Source organism: Leptodactylus fuscus, chromosome 4, assembly GCF_031893055.1.
Source record: "Leptodactylus fuscus isolate aLepFus1 chromosome 4, aLepFus1.hap2, whole genome shotgun sequence".
Lineage (NCBI taxonomy): Eukaryota > Metazoa > Chordata > Amphibia > Anura > Leptodactylidae > Leptodactylus > Leptodactylus fuscus.
Window position 1 is genome coordinate 123,589,097 of NC_134268.1, and position 23,481 is coordinate 123,612,577.

The 23,481-nt window shown below is 42.6% G+C and overlaps 1 protein-coding gene across 2 annotated transcripts in view; it reads right to left on the bottom strand.

The window, feature by feature from the left end:
- LOC142200567 (uncharacterized) overlaps positions 1-23,481 on the bottom strand; it is a 123,539-nt gene that overhangs the window by 42,835 nt on the left and 57,223 nt on the right. For both annotated transcript variants that reach the window (XM_075271010.1, XM_075271011.1), the window contains 4 exons: positions 21,757-21,778; positions 17,725-17,769; positions 16,357-16,464; positions 7,462-7,522 (listed from right to left, as the gene is read on the bottom strand). In XM_075271010.1, coding sequence (XP_075127111.1) covers positions 7,462-7,522; positions 16,357-16,464; positions 17,725-17,769; positions 21,757-21,778 — 236 coding nt within the window. The remainder of the gene's footprint in view (positions 1-7,461; positions 7,523-16,356; positions 16,465-17,724; positions 17,770-21,756; positions 21,779-23,481) is intronic.

The window sequence follows — 23,481 nt, forward strand, 5'->3', positions numbered from 1 at the left end:
TGCTTCGCTGCCTACACCTGCTGGTGAGTGCCTCCCTGGCCAGGAGCAGTCTTCTTAACCCCCTCTGCCTGAGTCTACATCCTTGTCACCCTCATAGTGGAGTGCCCGGACTGAGTTGGTGTCTTTGGGTTATCTATACTGGAGTCCTCAGCTAGTTCCTGGCAATTTATTGGCGGTCTGTAATTTGTGTATGACTGAACCCTCTGCTGCCTCCTTATATCTGCTATATCGTGGGGTCTTAAACATCTCCTTGCCGCCCATCCTCTTCCAGCGTTTGTTGTGTGCCTCTGCGGCCCCTCCTGGCAACCGGGCAAGATATGGGGGTCCTCCTTCCCGCTCTGCACTGTCTGTCTTCTTCAGTTTGTCTCATCTTCTCCTGGCATTGGACTTAATGTGGCGTGTTTCTGTGGTTCTCCACTTGCATATACGTATACACGTTGTGGTCCCCATTTTGTGCTCCCTGTTTATACTGCTGGAACTGTTGAAATTTGCCCTCGTGGCCAGAGCCTCCTGAATACGCCACCATAACTACCTCCACAGCCCGTAAAAAGGGCAGTAGCAGACTCTCTCAGATGAGTCGCCCGCAGTTTGCCTGGTCTGTTACCCCTCCTGCTCATATCTCGCCTGCTGCCTCTCCTCCTGGCCCATCTATGGCGGAGGCTGAACCTACTCTGAAACAAGTTACGGCTCAATTGCTGGAAGCGATCCAGGCTGGCACTTCCTCTTTAACTGGTAAAATTGAGGAGGTTAAGATTGACCGTGGCTTTTCAGGACTTTCAAACTTTGCGGGGCAGAGTGGGCGAAGTAGAGGACCGCATTTCACAAGTGGAGGACTCCGTTCAACTACTTCTTGCCAAAATCCGAGAGTTGGAGCAAATGGCAAGCCTGGACGCAAAGAGCTGATGACCTGGAGAACAGATTACGCTGCAACAATTTACGGATCATAGGCCTCCTGGAGCAAGCCGAGGGTGCCGACCCTCGCTCCTTTGTTGAACAGTGGCTTTGTGACACCCTCCCGGAGGTGCCCTTCTCTTCGATATTTGCAGTTGAACGGGCTCACAGGGTCCCTGCTAAACCCCCCTCCTCAAGGGGCTCCTCCACATCCTTTGCTGGCCCGTCTGATCAACAGTACTGACCGGGATGCTCCTCTTCGGGCTGCACACCAGGCCGGGGAGATCAAGTATAATGGTACTGCTGTGGCAATTTTTCCTGATTTCTCGGCTGCCTTCCAATAGCTTCCTTTGTGGCGGTTAAAAGACGGCTCCGTGAAAGAGCTATACAGTATTCAATGGTCTATCCTGCCAGGCTACGGATCATTCATGGCGACTGCTCTTTATTTTTCACTACCCCTAAGGACGCTGAGGACTGGCTGTCTCTACTACCTGGATCCCCAAGGCGCTGACCTTCCATCTTGGTGGAGAGAGGTCCACCTGGACCATACCTGCGGACCTCGGATTTTTTACTTATTTTGATACTGTTATGTTGCTATGTCCGTTACGTTTTTCTTTATTTTCCTTGACCGGGTGGACGCTCTGCTGCCTTCTTAGGCCCAGAGGCCTGGGACGTTTATTTGTTGGGGCTCTGTAATTTTGGCTCTACTGTTTGCCTGTGCTTAGTTTCTCTGTGCTAACTTTTTGAGAGAGTGCCCAGATCAAGATCGGTTTTAGGTGCGCTTTCTCCCCCATTGTTAGTAGCCACGGTACTGGCATGCCTAGTATTCTAGGACAGTTTACACTGTCTTTTACACCTCTTGCAGGTGTATGGTTTTGTTCTGTTTCTGTTTTTGATTGTTCTCTGATCTGCCGCGCGTCATCATGCCTCTATGCCCCGATACTTCAGGCTTGTATTTATTGGGTCATAGACCGCTATGGCGTTACTTAAAGTCCTTTCCCGGAATGTGAGGGGTATGGGTAATCTGCGCAAGCGTTCCTCCATTTTTTCCCACATTAGACAAGTGAATCCTTCTATTGTGTGTCTCCAGGAGACCCACTTGGGTGTCTGAAATTCTGAAGTGGTTACAGAAACCGTGGGTTCAGTGGGCTGTCCATTCTACTCATACAACCTTCTCTAAAGGGGTATCTGTTCTAATACATCGTAGCCTTAGGTGGGAACCAGGGGTGGTTGAGACGGACCCTGAGGGGCGCTATGTGTATGTGCAGGCGTGGATTGATTCAATCTTATATGTGATTCTGGATGTGTACTTGCCCCCTGTGTCTGACCTTTCTATACTCCAGAAGGTAGCACAGTTTGTATCTAGATTTCCTGAGGCAGTGGTTCTTTGTATGGGGGACTTTAATAAAGTAATGAACAATGCTCTGGACCGGTTTTATACTGGTTCGGACTCCCCGCCTTCCTCCCTCCCCACCTCCATGGCCAGGCTGGTTCTGGAGCTGGGGTGGCAGGACCTTTGGAGGCTTTTGTTTCCCAATTCTAGGGTCTTCTCCTGTCACACTGCCCATAGACATGCCCTGTCCCGTATTGATTATGCCTTTGGGAATGTTAAGGCATGTTCCGTTTTGCATTCAGCCTCTTACTTACCCAGGGCGCTTTCTGACCACTCCCCCCTACTGATAGAACTAACCTACGGTGATACTGCTAGATTGAGCCGTATACATCCCTTCTGGCTCAAATTATTTTTACCCAATGACAGGATACCTGACCAGCTGCACGTCTTTTTTGACGGTTAACTCCCCCGATACTTCCCCTTCTCTCTCATGGGAGACCACTAAGGAATACCTTAGGGGTTGCATTAAGTCCTCCATTTTGTTTGTCAAGCGGGAATCTTCGCTGCTGGAGACCAGTCTGGCAGCTCAGTGTACCTCCTTGGACGCAGCCTATGTCACCAACCCAACAGACGATACTAGATCCCAGTGGTTGCTGGCTGGCAGACAATACTTACACTGCCTGCATAATAAGGCCCGTAGGTCCCTCTTTTTTAATAAGCAAAGATTTTATGAGCTGGGTAACCAATCGAGTAGTTTGTTGGCCCACTTGGTACACCAGAATACTGCTTCCCCTGCCATTCTTCGTGTGCGCTCGGAAATGGGTGCCACAATATCTCATAGCCAGGGCATTCGCGATAGGTTCCACCAGTATTATAGTAGGTTATATAGCTCCAACCTCGGGGTTTCTGAATGGGAGATGTCTGACTATCTTGATTCGATCCCCTTTCCCACTGTCTGTCGACCAACGTGCTTTTTGGACTCCCCTTTTACTCTGGAGGAGTCGAAGGAGGCGTTTTCTGGGATGGCAAATGGGAAATCTCCGGGCCCCGATGACATCCCTGTGGAGGTGTACGTTCAGTATAAGGATGTGCTTCTTCCTCTGCTGCTGGAGTGTTACAAATCTGCTTTTGAGGGCCGCAGTCTTCCGGCATCCTTTTATGACTCTACCATTATCCTGCTGCTTAAGCCAGACAAGGACCCGCTAGACTGTGGCTCTTATAGACCTATAAGCTTGTTAAATATTGATTATAAACTTTTGGCTAAAATGCTGGCTAACAGGCTCAATTCGGTGATTCTGGACTTAGTTCACTCAGGCCAAACAGGTTTTATGCCAGGTAAATCCACGTCTGATAATCTTAGACGCGTCCAGGTGGTGGCCCAGATTGGGTCGGTCTCCTCTGGTGATTGGGCAATAGCCTCCTTAAATGCAACCAAGGCCTTTGATTCGGTCGAGTGGCCATTCCTCTTACAATCCCTACGTAAATATGGATTTGGGGAGGCTTTTATTACTTGGGTGTCGCTCCTGTACTGATCCCCCAGAGCGGCATTGTCCATTAATGGTTCACGGTCCTCTTATTTTTTGTTGGGTAGGGGTACGCGTCAGGGCTGTCCACTCTCACCGCTGCTGTTTGCCTTAGCCATAGAACCCTTGGCCATGCTTCTTCGACAGGACCCGGTCTACCGGGGTATAGTTATTGGCTCCCGGGAGGAGAGAGTTACGCTCTATGCCGACGACCTCCTCCTCTTCCTGTCTGACCCTACTGTGTCGCTGCCCATGCAACTGATAGATGTATTTGGTAATTATTCGGGCCTGTGCAAATCTTCCTATATGCATATCGGTCATGCTTCAGCAGTGGTGGGGGGGAAATGATGTGTGGACTGCCGGTAGTCTCGACCTGTAAATATCTCGGTATTATACTTCCCAGGGACCATAGGTGGTTCCTTGATTTGAACATATTCCCTTTCCTCTCCCATTTTAAGACTAAGTTTCAAACCTGGGCTGTGTTACCCCTATCTGTGGCGAGTCGGATTAATCTCATTAAAATGATTGTCCTGCCTAAGTGCCTATATGTATTGAGCCACTTGGCCGTGCCCGTGGCCCTCCACTTCTTTAAACAGTTGGATTCCCTGGTTACTTCTTTTGTGTGGGGTCACTCTAGATCTAAGTTGAGGCTGTCCGCTCTTCAGAGACCAAAACAAATGGGAGGTGCATCTCTCCCCGACCTGTTCCTTTACTACTTGGCTGGTCAGCTTCGTTTTGTTAAGCCCTGGCTCTTCCCGGAGCAGCTCCGGGGCCCGAAGGCGCATCTAGCCCATCACCTGGACTTGCGTTCCCTGTGGCCGGTGTTAGAGACTCCCCACCTGTTTAGGGGCAAATTTTTGCCTCTTCATGCTCTGGCGGAACAGGTCTGGAGGTAGGCCTGTAAAGTGTCCTCCTATTCTGACACCCCTGAAGAAACCCCCCTGTGGGACAATCCTGATCTGCCTGACCTGATGCCCGGTCTTGGTCCCGGTATGGTGTACTCTTCCTTTCGGACGTGTATGTGCAGGGGGTCTTTGTTTCTTTTGACTCCCTATCTTCCTCAAGCGAGATTCCCCGCCACCAGTTTTTTCGATTTCTTCAAATTCGTCACGCTCTATCCTCTCTGTTTCCTACCCAGTCGAGTGCCATTTCTGAATACCCTTTGATTGGTGTGCTACGCTCTCAGGGTCCGCGGGGTCTGCTTTCTGCCCTTCATGAATACCTGATTTATGCTAAAGTGTCCTTGGCTGAGACCCCGGCCCTGACGTGCTGGCGCACCAACATCCCAGAGCTGACGGACGAGACATTCCAGGTTATTTTGGAATCTCCTCTCTACCTTTCTCCCTCGGCTAACAATAAGTTGATCCAATTGTTTATCTTGCATCAATGTTACCTGACCCCGACCCGCCTTCACAAGATGGGTCGTTTGCCTGCCCCGAATTGCCTCAGGTGCCCGCACCCTCGTGCGGACTTCTGGCATATGATATGGAACGGCCCGATTGTACAGGCTTTCTGAAGGGGGTGGTGGATCTCCTGGCAGACGTCCTGGGCCGTCCTATCCCATTTTCTCCTGAAATTTGCTTATTTGGCGTCCTGGACGATGAGGCTTGGCACCATCACGTCCGGGTCTTTCTTCGGGAAAGTCTATTCTATGCCAGGAAGGCTACTGCCCTTCAGTGGATGGCCCCTCGGTCTCCGTCGGTGTCTCAATGACGCAAACTGGTTAATTCGATCCTCCCCTTTAACCAAATTATATACAAAAGGTAGGGGCTGCCCCCACAAATTTACTAAGGTCGGGGGAGCATGGTGCGCCTCCCCCGTCACCCAATATTCTGCCCCCTCCATGCGCTTGGCGCTTACATACCCTGAGGTGTAACGTCTGCCAGGTGGATCCGTTGCCCCTTACTTGTTGGTAAAATTGTATACTTGCTGACCCTGTAATGCCTTTTGCTTTTGCAATTTTCTCTGCTCGTGGTGGAGGGGCGGGAGTGGGATGGTGGCGTGGCAGTTCCTTGACTGTTTCTCTGTATTGTTCTATTTCTATGTTTTACCCTTTTTGCTGTTCTGTACATGTTTATCTTATGTTTGCTGAATCTTAATTAATTCATAGCAATCTTTCCCAGAAAGCAAGCACCCCCTTCCTACAGGAAGATCACTGGAACACTTTAGTTGTTATTACAGCTGGGAGGTCTTGAGCTAATGCTGATATACTACTCATCTCTACTTAGCAAGACTTAGGCCGGGCATCAACTGGTTAGAAACTCCATGATTTTCCAGCGGTGGAAATGCCATGGGGAAAATCACGTTATTTTACAGTAACTGCAAATCAGTAAAAGACAGCGTGGTTTTGGAAATCGCAGCATGTCAATTATATCTACGGAAACACCACTGGTTTCCCCATAGATATAACTAACAGAAAGCCCGTGAGGAAAACTCTGCAAACTTTCTGTCTAAAGCGCTGTGAGAAGAACCACGATGTGTTACCACCGTGATTCTTCCTGCAGCGCTTTTTTGCTGTGTGACGTCACATGGGGCCTTAGCCTTAAGGGGGTTTCCCACCCCTTGCAACTTATCCCTTATCCACATGAACATCGAGCGGGGGGGGGGAATACAAAGCATACTCCAAGCAAAACTAAAGATAATATATACTCGAGTAAGCCGACCCGAATAGAAGCCGAGGCCCTAATCCCCCCCCCCCCCCAAAAAAAAAAAAAAAAAAAAAAAAAACCTGGCAAAACTTATTGACTTGAGTCTAGAGGGGAATATGCAGCAGCTACTGTAAAATTTCAAAAATTAAAAACATACCAATATTACTACATTAACTGAGCGCCGATGTTTACATTAAAAATCAATTGATAGGGCTGCAAATGCAGACACATACAGGACAGGTATAGGACACATATAGGACCTGCTCCATAAGTTGCAGTTCTTCAATTTGGCCTGGACACACAGCCACAAAAGCAACGGCATCTACGTGTACGGGCCCATTGAAATGTAGTAGTCCATAATTTTATCCACCATTGCATATAAAAAGTCTGGACATGTGTATGACAGTTTAGTAACTCCATGTGCCTCAGGTAAATAGCAGTTAACCCCATCATGTCCCTCACATTAACCCCCTGTGTGCCTCACATAAGGGTTACTAATATGTGAGAGACATGGAGGTAATAATTATTACATTAAACATTATTAAGACACTTTATTATTACCTCCATATGTCTCACATATTAGTAACCCTTATACAGAGCACACAGGTAATGTGAGGGACATAATGGGGTTAACTGCTATTAATGTGAGGCACATGGAGGTACTAAAACTAAATTAATAACCCCAAAAGCCTGACATTAATAGGATTTGTAACCTCAGTATGTACCTATATCATTACTGTAGAAACCACTGAAGGACACTCCCCCTTCACTTAATTTACACAGGTCCTTGCAGTGCATAAGAGAATAAGCCGAGAGGGGCTTTTTCAGCATAAAAACTGTGCAGAAAAAAGTCGGCTTATACTCAAAAGTATATACGGTAGCTATCACACACCTACAACTCCTTTATCTGAACTATTTTCTTTAATACTTTTCAGACTTATCTACTGAATATTATTTACCCAAGAAAAAATAAACAAATGAAAAAATTAAATAAATTCAAAACCTTTATTTTCTATCCAGTACTAAAAAGAGTAGCTGCACTTTGCACATTTACACATTGAAATACCTGAATGTCTTGAATGCTCTCCTTCAGGACTTCGCCCATGTCCACTTTTATAATATTTTTCCTACAAATGAAAAAATCTCATTAAGTGGCAAGATTACCTCTATAAAGGTGCTATTAGAAGTGCTAGTTTTACTTCGTGCATGGCCTACATTTTTTGTTTAATATATAAACTACACGTTTTGCATTTTCAATCATTGTTAACCATTTTCATTTGTGTAGCAAAAAGAAAACTGTTGTTTTTACTTACATTAACACATGTAATAGCACCCAAACGGTACTATTACATGTGCAGTTTTACTTGTATTAACAAGTTTCTTTAAACCACATAGGCGTTTTTCATAATGATCAGTTAGTTATTTTTCAATGGTGTACAAAAAGTGCACATGTAAACAACAAAAACAAAAAAAAACACGCCAACATGTGTATGAGCTCTCTTATGGGAATTTATTACCAGTGTTAATTTACACCATAACTGAGGGTCTGAGCTGTGAACAGTTCCAGAGATTACTCCTATGAAAAACCTGACACCCGAGTGTGTGCATGCTAATACACTGTGCAATCAGTACTGAGACAAAAGGATGTGTGACGGCACTCCCAAAAACTATCTGCAGATGATAATTAACCCTTTCCTGCCGATGGCATTTTTTGATTTTCGTTTTTGACTCCCCTCCTGCTAAACCCCATAACTTTTTTATTTCTCTGCTCCCAGAGCCATATGAGGTCTTAATTTTTACAGGACAAATTTTTCTTCATGATGCCACCATTAATGATGCTATATAATGTACTGGGAAGCAGGAAAAAAATTCAGAATGGGGTGAATTTGAAGTAAAAATGCATTTCTGCGACTTTCTTACGGGCTTTGGTTTTATGGCGTTCACTGTGCAGCCAAAATGACATGTCCCCTGTATTCTGTGTTTCGGTACGGTTCCAGGGATACCAAATTTATATGGTTTTATTTACATTTTGACCCCTTAAAAAAAATCCAAAACTGTGTTAAAAAAATTTTTTTTCTAAAAGTCGCCATATTCTGACAGCCGTAACTTTTTTTATACGTCAGTGTGTGTACGGGGATGCATAGGGCGTCTTTTTTTTGCGGGGCCGGGTGTACTTTTTAGTTCTATCATTTTCGGGAAATGTTATTGCTTTGATCACTTTTTATTCAAATTTTTATCAGAATCAAAACAGTGAAAAAACGGCGGTTTGGCACTTTTGACTATTTTTTCCGCTACGGCGTTTACCGAACAGGAAAAAGTATTTTAATAGATTTGTAGAGCGGGCGATTTCGGACACAGGGATACCTAATATGCATGTGTTTCACAGTTTTTAACTACTTTTATATGTGTTCTAGGGAAAGGGGGATGATTTTAATTTTTAATACTTTTTATATTTTTTTTTATATTGTTTTAAAACTTTTTTTTTTATTTTTTGCATTTATTAGACCCCCTAGGGGTGTTGAACCCCAGGGGTTCTGATCACTAATGCAATGCATTACAATGCTAATGCATTGCAATGTATTGCAAAAAATCATCCTTTCTTTTGCAGGCTGCATAGACCAGCCTTCAAAAGAAAGAATTTGCTATGAATTGAAAGATGTTCGAGAGATTTAGTGGTGGCCGTAATGGACTTCCCCCTTTATATGTCGTATTGTGTCTCCATATTTACTTTGAATTGTTGTTGTGTTGCTGTTATTTTGTTGATTGTTTGCATTAATGCACAGAAAAATGTATTAATAAAAACTGATTTAAAAAAATAAATGTTGCAATGCTTCAGGAGAAAGTCCCTTCATTAGAGTTAGGCATGGAAGTTGAAGGTTATGTGACATCTAAAAAGACAGAGGTAGGTGAACCATTGATGGGTGGTGAGAGAAAATTGCTTGCCTCTGTTTTTTAAGACATCGCATTGCCTGCAATTTTCCTGCCGAAGACTGATGAAGGGGCTTGCTCCCGAAGTGTTGCAGCATTTATACATAATGGATTTGTATACAGTTTTCCTATGATGTGACTACTTAGAATAAATCATCTGCAGATAATTTTTTGGAGTGACGTCACTTATACTTCCTTGCACATTTAGCAGAGTTTGGTCAGTTGCTACAGTGATTGTGCATGCAACGGTGTTGTGCCAGTCGGTGCTACCCTACAACCATTCTCTTTGCTCAATCAGTACTCACAGTGCTAAATGGTTGGGACATATCTCCTTGACAAGGGAAAGGTTAACAATCAATTGCCAATTAATCCAAAATAACATAAGAGTAACACAACAAAATTATAAAAATCATCCAAAACTTATTTCACAAGGAATAAAAGTATTTACTAAAATAGGTCAATAGAGCTTGACAGGTCTTTCTTAAATAGTACTTTTTTCCAAGAATCAATAGTAGTACAAAAAGAAACAGCTCTTCGCCTTCCCCTATTCCTCCTACACAGATCACGCTCTATGGAAAGACTTTACCACATCATGTAGTAAAGTCTGTCTTCAGAAAGCAAAAAAATAAAATTGATTTTCAGCTTCACTTAAAAGATTAAGTTACATTTGCTGGACCATAGGGTAAGGAGGCAGATGGAGCTGTTTTAACCCCTTCCCGACATCCGCCGTAATAGTACGGCACTGCCAGGAAGGACTTCCCGCAAATCGCCGTACTAGTACGGCGGCTGCATGGTGCGCACACAGAACCTGTGTGCGCACCATGCCCTGCGGGTGTCAGCTGTACGTTACGGCTGACAATGTCCCGTAACACCCGCGGTCGAACCGGGTCCGATTGTGGGTGTTAACCCCTGATATGCCAGCGGTCAATATGACCGCCAGCATCTCCGGGGTTTCGCTTTGTGTAGAAAACCACACAAAATAATGATTATTCACCACCTTTCCCTTACAAAATGTTCAATAAAAAGTAATCAAATGGTCAGATGAAAACCAAAATGGTACCAATAAAAAGAAGGTCTTCTCGCAAAAAATAAGCTTTCAACCAGCTCTGTCTAGCGAAAAATAAAAATGTTATGCCTTTCAGAAGATGGCGATGCAAAAATAATAGATTTTTTTCCCTAAATTGAATTTTATTCTGCACAAATAGCAACGCATTTAAAAAATCATATAAATGAGGTATCGCCGTAACCGTACCGACCCGCAGAATAAAGGTAACATGTTACTTATGCTGTACTCTGCACAGGGAAAAAAAAAAAAAAAAGGCTAAAAAGCAATGCCAGAATTGATGTTTCCTTTTACATCCCACCCAGAAAGAGTTAATAAAATGTAGTCAATAAGTTACAGGCACCCCAAAATGGTGGCATTGAAAAGCACATCTAATACCACAAACACCAAGCCCTCATATGGCCACATTGCCAAAGATAAAAATAAAAATCTAGCTTGTACAATGTGAAGACAAAATCCCCAAAAGTCGCCAAATCATTAGGACATAAGTGGCTGCGACTAAAAGGAATGTGTAAGCTGTGTGAGCGTTTTCAGGGGACACCCCATATTTAGAGATTATGAGAGAGAATACACCAGCGCTGATCCCCCAGAATGCCCCTCTTCCCCATCCGTGTCATAGGAGCTAGTGGGAAAATAGAATGGAATTTGGTGTACCCAATTTACTCCGCACAGCTTAGATATTCACTTCGGGGTTACTAATGCTCACTACATCACTTGATAAATTCTTTGAGGGGTGCGGTTTTCAAAATGGGGTCACTTTCTAGAGGTTTCCACTGTTTTGACTCCTCAAGGGCTTTGTAAATGCGGCATGGTTCCTGAAACTGATCACAGCCAGATCTGCCCTCTAAAAACTCCTTAGGGCGCCTTCCCTTCTGCGTCTCGTTGTGCGTCCATATATTAGTTTACACCCACAAGTGGGGTACTATGGTAGTCGGGAGAAGTTGCATAACAAATTGTGGGATGCGTTTTCTCCTTTAACCCCTTGTGAATGTGCAAATTCTAGGGCTAAACGAAAATATTAGTAAAATAAAATCAAATTTGAAAATTTCACCTCAATTTTGTATTAATTCCTGTTAAGCACTTATAGGGTTAAATTACTAGGTATATGTTGTTTTGGCTTATTTAAGGGGTGCAGTTTTGAAAATGGGGTGATTTATGGGGGGGTTTAATACAAGGGTCTTTCAAAACCCCTTCATAAAAAGTGGGTTTTGGAAATTTCTTGAAAATTTTGAATTTTATTGTTTCACTTGTAAATCTTATAATGTCCATAAAAAATAAAAGGAAGACTAAAGTTTGATGCAGACATAAAGCAGAGATCTGGGACATGAGATTTAGGATATAATTTTGGCAGTCTATCTGTATGCAATGCACATCATTTCAAACTTTATAAAATGCATATTTTTCAAAATTTCCACCAAATTTCCTATTTTTTCATAATTAAACACAAAACATATCAACCAAAATTTACTACTAATATGAAGTACAATGTGTTATGAAAAAACAAACTCAATCACTTTGGTAAGTTAAAGCGTTCCAAAGCTATTGCCACATAAAGTGACACACGTCAGTTTTGAAAAATCGAGCTTGGTCAGGAAGTCAAAAAGTGCCATCGGCGGGAAGGGGTTAAAGAGTAGCAGAAGGACACAATAAAATGCAGCTGGTTCAGATAGGTGTTCTACTGTTTCATCCCAGCTTTCTATTTGCAGCTCGATTACTAATGTATGATATACTACATAATGCTGTTGCTTCTTTCTGAATGCAAGAAGAGTTTTTGTTTCACTCAAATGTATGAATTTCAGCTTACACAATACTGTGTAAGCGGCCATCTTCTTGTGGCCAGCAGGCATGCGTAGTCAGCTTTGCACTAGGCCTAGAAGTTTGAAGACAGCAGTGGAAGAAGATGAGAAGAGAGGCCATTTCAGAAGAAGATGGAGGCGGCGCTGGAGAGTTCTCTCGCAACATTGGTTTCGCCCTCAGTGCTGCGAGAGAACTCATTTGCATACCGCCGAAAACTGGAGAGGACATCTAAAAGGTAGGAGAAGAATAGCCTTTCTTAAGGCTATTCCGATGTGGTACTCAGAAAAAAAAAATTGCATTTTAATGATAGAATCCTTTTAACCCCTTCCCGCCTATGGCACTTTTTGACTTCCTGACCAAGCTAGATTTTTCAAAACTGACGTGTGTCACTTTATGTGGCAATAACTTTGGAATGCTTTAGCTTACCAAAGTGATTTTGAGATTGTTTTTTCGTAACACATTATACTTCATATTAGTAGTAAATTTTGGTTGATATGTTTTGTGTCTAATTATAAAAAAATAGGAAATTTGGTGGAAATTTTGAAAAATATGCATTTTATAAAGTTTTAAATGATGTGCATTGCATACAGATAGTCAGACTGCCAAAATTATATCATAAATCTCATGTCCCAGATCTCTGTTTTATGTCGGCATCAGACTTTAGTTACCCTTTTATTTTTTATGGACATTAGAAGGGTTACATGTGAAATATTCAAAATTTTCAAGAAATTTCCAAAACCCATTTTTTAAAGGGACTAAACCAGTTATGAAGGGGTTTTGAAAGACCCTTGTATTAAAACCCCCCATAAATCACCCCATTTTCAAAACTGCACCCCTTAAATAAGCCAAAACAACATATACCTAGTATTTTAACCCTATAAGTGCTTAACAGGAATTAATACAAAATGGATGTGAAATTTTCAAATTTGATTTTATTTTACTAATATTTTCATTTAGCCCTAGAATTTGAACATTCACAAGGGGTTAAAGTAGAAAACACATCCCACAATTTGTTATGCAAGTTCTCCTGACTACCATAGTACCCCTCTTGTGGGTGTAAACTAATATATGGACGCACAGCGAGATCCAGAAGGGAAGGCGCGCCAAGGAGCTTTTAGAGGGCAGATCTGGCTGTGATCAGTTTCAGGAACCATGCCGCATTTACAAAGCCCTTGAGGAGTCAAAACAGTGGAAACCTCTAGAAAGTGACCCCATTTTGAAAACCGCACCCCTCAAAGAATTTATCAAGTGATGTAGTGAGCATTAGTAACCCCGAAGTGAATATCTAAGCTGTGCGGAGTAAATTGGGTACACCAAATCCCATTCTATTTTCCCACTAGCTCCTATGACACGGATGGGGAAGAGGGGCATTCTGGGGGATCAGTGCTGGTGTATTATCTCTCATAAGCTCTAAATATGGGGTGTCCCCTGAAAACGCTCGCACAGCTTATGTATTTCCTTCTAGTCACAGCCACTCATGTCCTAATGATTTGGCGACTTTTGGGGGTTTTGTCTTCACATTGTACAAGCTAGATTTTTACTTTTATTTTTTGGCAATGTGGCCATATGAGGGCTTGGTGTTTGCGGAATCAGATGTACTTTTCAATGCCACCATTTTGGGGTGCCTGTAACTTATTGACTACATTTTATTAACTCTTTCTGGGTGGGATGTAAAACGAAACATCAATTCTGGCATTGCTTTTTAGCATTTTTTTTTTTTCCCGTGCAGAGTACAGCATAAGTAACATGTTACCTTTACTCTGCAGGTCGGTACGGTTACGGCGATATCTCATTTATATTATTTTTTAATGCGTTGCTATTTGTGCAGAATAAAATTCAATGTAGGGAAAAAAATAAATTATTTTTGCATTGCTATCTTCTGAAAGGCATAACATTTTTATTTTCGCTAGACAGAGCTGGTTGAGGGCTTATTTTTTGCGGGATCACCTCTGCTTTTTATTGGTACCATTTTGGTTTTCATCTGACCATTTGATTACCGTATTTTTCGGACTATAAGACGCACTGGACTATAAGACGCACCCAGGTTTTAGAGGAGAAAAATAGGGAAAAAAAATTTTCAGGCAAAAAATGGTAAAATATTTAATATATGGGAGTTGTAGTTTTGGAACAGCTGCAAGACCACATTGACAGGTGACCCTGCAGCTGTATGGGGATGTATAGGGCGTTTTTTTGTGGGGCCAGGTGTACTTTTTAGATATACCATTTTGGGAAATGTTTATTGCTTAGATCACCTTTTATTTAATTCAGAGGCAAAACAGAGAGAAAAACCCGGTGGTTTAGCACTTTTGATTTTGACGTTCACTGTACATAAAAATATTAGTAGACCGGGCATTTTCAGACACAGGGATACCTAATGTGTATGTTTCACAGTAATGTTATACTTTTATATGTATTCTAGGGAAAGGAGGTGAACTTTTATTTATTTTATTTTTTATTATATTTTTTTTGTGTTTTTTTTTTTTTTTTTTAAATATTTTATTATCCCCCGCCTAGGGGACTTGAACCTGCAATCATTTGATTGCAAGTCCCATAGACGGCAATACAAGTGTATTGCCGTCTATGGGAGATTCTATACATTACTATCGCGGAGTGTCATAGACCAGCAGCGATAGTAATATATATCTATGACAGGCCTGGGAGCCTTCATTAGGCTCCCGGCTGTCATCGGAGCAGGTCGGCTCCTGCGGCCTCGCCGTGCAGGAGCCGGCCTGCATCACTAAAGGTATGGGGGGGGGGGGGGGGCTAACTGACTGCCGGGACCTGTGGGGGAGGAGTGGATTTGCAGCATGGCCGCGCTTCCACCGCTGGTTTTCTTCAGCGGCAGTAGCGCGGCAATCTGCAGGCCCCGGCAGCTAAAACAGTCCCCGGCATCTGCTGTAATAGACCGGCGGATGCCGGGGAGTGTCTTAGCTGCCGGGGCCTGGAAGATTGTCACACTCCTGCCGCTGAAGAAAACCAGCGGTGGCAGTAGCGCGGCAATCTGCAGGCCCCGGCAGCTAAGACACTCCCCGGCATCCGCCGGTCTATTACAGCAGATGCCGGGGACTGTCTTAGCTGCCGGGGCCTGCAGATTGCCGTGCTACTGCCGCTGAAGAAAACCAGCGGTGGCAGTAGCGCGGCCATCCCACATTCAGACTATAAGACGCACCCTCATTTTCCTCCGAAATTTTGGGGAAAAAAAGTGCGTCTTATAGTCCGAAAAATACGGTACTTTTTATTGTACATTTTGTAAGGGAAAGGTGGTGAATAATCATTATTTTGTGCGGTTTTCAACGTTTTTTTTAATGACGTTAGCCGTTCGGGTTAAATAATGTTTTAATTTTATTGTTCAGGTTATTACGGACACAGTGATACCAAATATGTAATGTTTTTTTCTATTTTTCTTTATTTTACATAATAAAACATTTTATATGGGGAAAAAGGGATTTTTGGGACTTTATTTCTAATTTATTTTAAACTTATTTAAACTTTTTTTTTATTTTTATCACTTTTTTTTTCTGTCCCCATGGGGGATTGAAGCAGTGATCTGCTGATCACTGCTTCACTAGATGTATCTGCAATACACGTTACATGTGTATTGCAGAGCACAGGAAGCAGTCATCCTGTGCAGATGCACAGGATGACTGTTTCCATCCCTGGCAGGATCAACCAGGTAGGTGCAGGGGACGGCATGGGGCAGACCCGGGGTCACTGATCAGACCCCGAGCTGCCCACTACGAACACCGGCACCCCCCGAAACCGGCGCAGGGGGTGCCGACTGGCACCATTATGTCGTGATCCCTGGAGATGCCGGCAGCATCTCAGGGGTTACCACCCGCAATCGGACCCGGTTCCGACCGCGGGTGTTACAGGGCATTGTCAGCGGTATGTTACGGCTGACACCCGCAGGGCATGGTGCGCACACAGAAACTGTGTGTGCGCCATGCAGCCGCCGTAGTAGTACGGCGGTTTGCGGGAAGTCCTTCCCGGCAGCGCCGTACTATTACGGCGGATGTCGGGAAGAGGTTAAGAAAGGAAACCTCTCTTACTAATACCGTGTCTGTATGCACAGTCCCAACTGCTACAAGATACAGCTGGGTGTTTTATGTTTTTTGTTTGTTTTCTTAAAAAAAAAAAAAAAAACTATCAAAATGGTCACAAAATAAAACATACACATTTTGGCTTGACTTTCAGACTGTAAACATTCAGTGCTGCCTCCAACTCCTCAGTCAGATTCTGTACAAGTGCCGCCTCTTCGGGGGATGTAATGACAAGGGTTTCCTTTAAAATAAAAATTGCAACCAATTAAAATACTTATGTAATAAAAAACAAACCTCAAATGTCTATGGCTAGCGTAAATGGATTGTACAGTTTCTTGAGTTCTGTTTTCATCAAACCTTAGAATGGCATACAATAACAAACTTAATAAAAGTTGCCTCATAGAATCCAAGCCACCACTTCAGAAGTCCCTCACAGGTTCCCTGTATCCTGGTCTACAGTGATGACATTTCAATGTCAATAAGTGGTCTCTGCAGTCTATCACTTTCCGCAGCAGTCACATGTCCACACTGAATCATCATCTGAAGACAGTATAAGGGTCTAGCAGGGAACATGGAAAGTAGCAGCATGAGAGAAGCGGAGGGGATCGATGAGGTATCGCTATTTTACATTAGATTTTGCCACAAAAAAAAATAAAACAGGCTAAGCAATTCCCATAATAACTATCTGCTTGTAAATGTTATGTTAATGGAAGGGAGAAAATAATACATTGTTGAAAAAAAAAAAAAAAAAACACAAACCACAAAACAATAACGCTGGGTTCTTGCGAATCCCATGCCCACTTTGCAGTAAAAACCATGGTGCGGACACACTGTGATTTCCAAACCTGGTGCAGTTTTGGAAATCACAGCACGTCAATTATATCTACAGAAACGTCGGTTGTTTCCCCTTAGATATAATTGAAATAGAAAGTCTTGCAGAGGAAAACCCTGTGAACTCTCTCTTTAAAGCGCAGTGGGAAGAGCCGCAATGCGTTGCCGTCGCAGTTTTTTCTACAGTGCTTTATCGTTGCGGGCCTTAATGTGCGCCAAGATAACAGATTTCCTTCTGTTAGGTGCCTGAAAATGGCTAGACAGAGTAAGGGGTGTGTAGTGAATGGACCACCTGTGTCAATGGAGGACAAGGAAACGGTGGGAACAACTTGTGCTAGTCAGTGGATCAAATGTTTCCCTCTACTACTTGTCTGTCTGGAGAACGTTCGCTATGAGTACATCACTTCAAACCCCTCTTCTCATCACCTCCGAACAGCTATGACAGAACCTTCCTCCTCCTTTCATTCAGCCATGCATCCCCTCACAAAGTCTATCAACTGGGCAAAAAAATGAGTAGGAGTAGATCTTAGAGATAAGTCTAGCAAGTCATCAACCTGTCATCAAGAAGTACACTACCCAACAGTAGCCTCTGAGAACACTTCTATAGGGCAGATCGCGATCGATGTATTGGGCACCCCTGCTCTAAAGTAATAATTCTAAAATCTCTTACCATGTATTGTAAAATGTTTTTTTTCTGTGTTTCATATGCAGAATGCTAAAAGAAAAAAAAAAAAATGAACAGCCTAATAAACATTTTAAATAAAATATATACATACCAGTAGGGCGGACAATTAGGACCTAAATCAAAATCAGGATTAAAGGGGTTCTCCCATCTCAGCCAGGCTGTATGCAGTGTCTGCTTCTCATCTCCTGTATTTCTCTCCCTCCCTCCTACTGAACAGGACACACAATCCTTCTGCAGATCAGATAATATGCAAATTCTTGTACAGAATATTCACACATTTGTGTGTTTACTTAGAGAGATAACAGACTAGGATTTATCAGCAAAGTGCAATTATCTGAGTAGGTGACATCACTTGACCTATCTCCCAAATCCCTGCAGAATTTCTAAAGCAATATAGAAAAAGTGTTTAATTTACATAAGCTACCACTATAGATAGCTTTAATTGAAGCTTGGTTATGATTAATGAAGAATTATTTTAGGAAACTATCATTTTTACAAGCCATGCCCCCTATTTATATGCCATGCCAATGAATTTTAGTTATTCACAAATCATTACAATTGAATAATGTACAGTTAATGACATATCCTTTTAGACAATGGCAGTGTGAGACAGGATGGCATGGATGCAAAATAAATGAAATAATTGATCTGAGCTATTTCACATCCATTAACTGAGCAACTTTCAATTATTTATTTTTAGATTAATTGCCCAGCCCTACATATCAGTACAGAAAATCTGTTGACTTCTGGTATGTTCCCACAAGACTAATCTGTAAAAAATGTAAATTTACTGCACATTTCTCAGTTTACATTGCAAAAGCTAAAATTTGACATGATACAGAGTTAAAATCTCAACCGCAGGTCAAATTCTGTGAATTATTTTCCTTTGATGGTTTGAAAAGCTGATAATGTGCAAAGTCTGTAGTATTTCAGTCTGGTTTTTACACATCAGAATTTTTCATAATTTCTATTGTGCTTTATCCACTCCAGGTGTTGGCTTACAAATAGAGATGAGCGAACACCGTTCGATCGAATAGGTATTCGATTGAATACTAAGGTATTCGAGATATTCGAATGAAATTGAATACCACGCGGTAAACACAATAAAAATTCTATTCCCCTCCCACCTTCCCTGGCGCTTTTTTTGCACCAATAATTGTGCAGGGGAGGTGGGACAGGAAGCAGGAAAACGTAGGCATCGGAAAAAAATAGGAAAAGTCATTAGCTGGCTAAATCAGGTGACCTCGGATTTATATGAATAGTGTCAGCTAAATGACAACTCTAACACAGCCATATTCGTGTTAGATGCGGCTTGGATTGAGAGAGGGAGAGACATTCTGCTCAGGGTTAGACAGCGGTTAGCTTCTGTTAGACAGGAAAAACAAACCAACAGCTCTTTTAAGAGCTACACTGCACCTCCAGCATATACACTCATCCTGCAGAAAATTGCACAAAAGCCCTTTTTAGGGCTCAAATTCCTATCTTATGTTAGGCAGGAAAAACAAACCAACAGCTCTTTTAAGATCTACACTGCTCGAAGAGTGTATATACACCTCCAGTATATACACTCATCCCAGTGGCGTAACTAGGAATGGCGGGGCCCTGTGGCGAACTTTTGACCTGGGGGAATAAAAACACTGTTGCATACCTGTCCCCTGTCGGCCGCCGCTCTCATCCTCCTTTAATGATGTCGGACCTCACATGACCCAGGACGCAGGCTGGGATCATGTGACTTCAGACAACTACCGTAGGCCTGAGGCCTGCACGGATCGTGGAGAGGTAAGTAACAGCATTTTCACCAGACAGTCCGTCACTACCTCCAGTCGTGTTCCTAACCAAGAGTCTGCCTCTCCTGGCAATTTAGTGTTTGTGGACCCACAACCAGCAGTTCCCATCCTCAGTGATGCCGACAAGACATAGTCCCATGTTTCTGTTCCAGCTGACAAGTTCATAGTCCTCCACCACATCACCGTTAAAAACCACATTTCTAACCACCCTATTAAGGCTCACCTCAAGGGCCTAATATTACACTTCTAAAAGGCTCAATTCATCCTTTAAGAACATAATATTATGCTCCTACAATCCTAAAATCATCCCAAGAGCCTAATACTCTGCTACTCCAAGGCTCAACTCACCCCAAGGGCCAAAAACTCTGCTGGTGCAAGGCTCAACTCACTTAAAGGGCCTAACACTCTGCTGATGTAAGGCTGAATTCACTTAAAGGGCCTAACACTCGGCTGGTACGAGGCTAAACTCACTTAAAGGGCCAAAAACTCTGCTCCTACAAGGCTCAACTCACCTCAAGGGCCAAAGGGCTCGGAGAAGAGAAGACTTACTATAAAACACTAATCCTTAAAAATTCCAAAATTATCTTTGAAGAAAACCTTTTCTACATGTCATTCTTCAGCAACTCTCAATAAATCAAATACAAATCTATTGATATTCTAACTCTAACTAATCTATTTATATTCTATTGATAATCTAACATACTATGAGAAAACATAACTACAGTAAATCGTTTACAAGTTTTCATTTTCAAAAAATGTGACAAGATAGGAAACAGAAATCAAACTTGAAAGCAAAAGAAAAAAGATACACACGCAGGTTCTATTATGAAGGTACAAGTAGAAGAGTCGCTCAGCAAGTGACAGATGTGGTTCTTTGTGTACACTCTGTCCCACCAAAAAGGCTAACTTGTGGGAGTACTGGCACCCCCTCGCCAAAAACTCTGCCGATGCAAGGCTCAATGCACTTTAAGGGCCTAATACTCCGCCGGTGCAAGGCTCAACCCACGTTAAAGGCCTAATACTCTGCTGGTACAAGGCTGCCCTCACCCCAAGGGCCTGAAGCTAAGTTTGGGAGGGCTCACCCCAATGGCCTGAAAAGTACATTTTTGTATGGCTCAGCTTAAGGGCTTCTAACTTAATTTGGAAGGGCTCACCTCAAGGGCCAGAAAAGTAATTTTTGGAGGTCTCACCACATAACACACACAATGACAGTTAAGGGTGGGGGCTGTTGGATTTCCTATTGCCTATGCCATCTGTGGTTGTCATGGGCAACATGATTTAAAACGGTGCATGGTAAGATTTTATTTAACTTAAAATGTGTCTCTCTGTCCATATTAATGTAGAGCAAAGGTTTCCGAGTATTTTTCCACTTTCCGTAGAGGTTCTATTGAGTTTGGAAAGAGTCTAGTTGATAGGTGGTGATAGCGGCGTAAAACTGGGACTTGGGGTGTTAGATGCACCCAGGCATGCTTCACCTGCTGTCCCAGTTGCATTCCAGAGGTGTTGGCATCATTTCCTGAGGTGTCATTGTGGACTTGGTGACTCTCCTTAGTCGAATATTGGTTTCCCCTGAAACGAGCATTTTTTCCCCATAGACTATAATGGGATTCGATATTCGGTTGAATATTGAGGGTCTATTCAAATTGAATATCAAATATTTCACTATTCGCTGATATCTACTTACAAACACTCACCTAAACAATAACATGTGAATAAAAGGCCTTTGGAAATGGATACATGGGACTGAAATGCAACAGATTTCTGTTGTAGAGAATAAGAAGTATTTCTGAATAATTTCTGCAGTGTCAAAAAATGCAACAAGCGGTGGAATTTCTCTTGTGGATTTCACACCAAAAATACTACATACTTCACCTCTACAACGCAAATAATAAAATTGTGCAGAATGATTCTGCAGCAAAAATTTGCATGCTGTAGACTTGTGCACCACAGAATATCTTCAGCGTTTCAGTACAATGTCTTTAGAAGGCCTTTACCGCAATTGACATTCATATTAACTATACATGCTGCCTCAGAAGACTAGTGCTAAACAAGCCAGAAGTCAGCCAGAGAAAAGTATATTGAGCACCTTTGTTAATATATTAGTAAATGTTACTGCTCATTTTAAACACACAGAAAAAAAGTAGCTTTATCCAGGTGGACAAACTCTATAATCATGCACAATTATTTTTCATGATTCTGCTCAGTAGTGCAAAAATAAACACCATCCTACCTTCTCCTTGTATTTCTCCAACCTAAAAAAAAAAAAAAACAAAACACACAATACAAACATTTTAAACATTGTCTACAGATATCAAGGACAACAGTTAAAAGAAAAACATCAAGCCATGATCAGACATGACGCAGTTGGTGTGTATTCTGCATAGTACTACATGAGAATTTACAATACAATACAATGTGATTTAGTTTTGAAGGGCGTCGATTCAGGTCTATCTGATGACATGGCTGTGCTCCCAGTAGCTTGATTTGCAAGAAAACTTTTTTTTTTTTTCGTGAAAACCGCTACAATGATCAGGAAACAAAAGGTATGTCTACAACAGCCTTTCTAAAAGCAACATGCAAATAGGCTTAGTTTGAAATGTAAAATCCCAATTAAAGACACCCTTTAACTTATGAACAAGTAAAGAGACATCCACACACTTAAACATGAAAATTTTTTTATCAATATCCAAATAAAAAGGATACAAATTTAGACAAAAAGTCATAAATTACATGTAGACATGGGGACTAAAAGTGGTTCAAGTACCAGTATTACCAAGATGCGTGGTCCCTTGACGAAAGCCATGTACGTGGGCGAAACGAGCGTCGGGCTATCCTGACTGTGAGTAGGTGTTGGCTACTGAATTTATGCATATGGGTTTATGGTAGCAGCTTTACTATCTACTTTTAGGCATGCATACCTTTATAGTGAAGCTCTAACACTATATATGTAGGATTACTCTATATTTAGTATCGGCTGTTTACACCTTCCACACATGGTCTTGGCAATACTGGTACTTGAACCACTTTTAGTCCCCATGTTTACATGTAATTTATGACTTTTTGTCTACATTTGTATCCTTTTTATCTGGATATTAATACAGAATTTTCATGTTTTAGTATTTAAGCGTGTGGATACTGTGGTCCTCCCACACACACTTTATTGGCATCTGTTTTGTTTTTTTACCTTTAACTTAAGAGTAAAAAGGCAACATCTTTAACCTATAAAAACTCATCATATTTTGATGTGGGAACAAAGGAAAGTCCCTTTGATTTAATTTAATGCGTGGGACTCTTTATTGATTTTCCAGTCTGTTTGAGTAAATGCATGGGGATAGATTTATTATCTCCTCTATCCTATTAATATTATAAAGGTGAAAGTTTGTGAGTTTGTGTGTTTGGATGTTTGTTCCTCAATCACAGCCAAACGGCTGAATGGATTTTGGGGAAATTTCACACACACACACATATTGGCCAGGAAAAGGTAGTAGGCTACTTAAAATGTGGGTCACTCACCCCAAATCGCCACCGTGACCCTCCAAAGACACCTCCGGGCTCGGCTGTAGAAGCTGGCATTCCGCCAGCGCTGGTCTGTCCACGCACCTCCTATTGGTGCATGGCAGGCTGTGGGCGAGCTATAGAGCCAGGGCTATCCTAGGCCACCTGCACGCATCGCAGACGGAGGAGGCTGCTGCACCAGACACTCCACATACAGGTCAGTGCAGCGGGGGGGAGGGGGGTGTCCCCAGGGATCCCCAGCTTCATGCCCCCTCTTACATCGCCCCCGGTGTAGTAGCACTCACCTAGGCCATGCTCCCACCCACCGCTGTCTCCGCTCACTCAGTGCACATAGTTCGCGCGCTGCTGCTTCTGTGTGTGTCGTAGATGCAGCAGAGCGCGGCCCGGCGTCATAGCAACCTGACGCCACACACAGGCAGCAGCCAGAAAACTATATGCA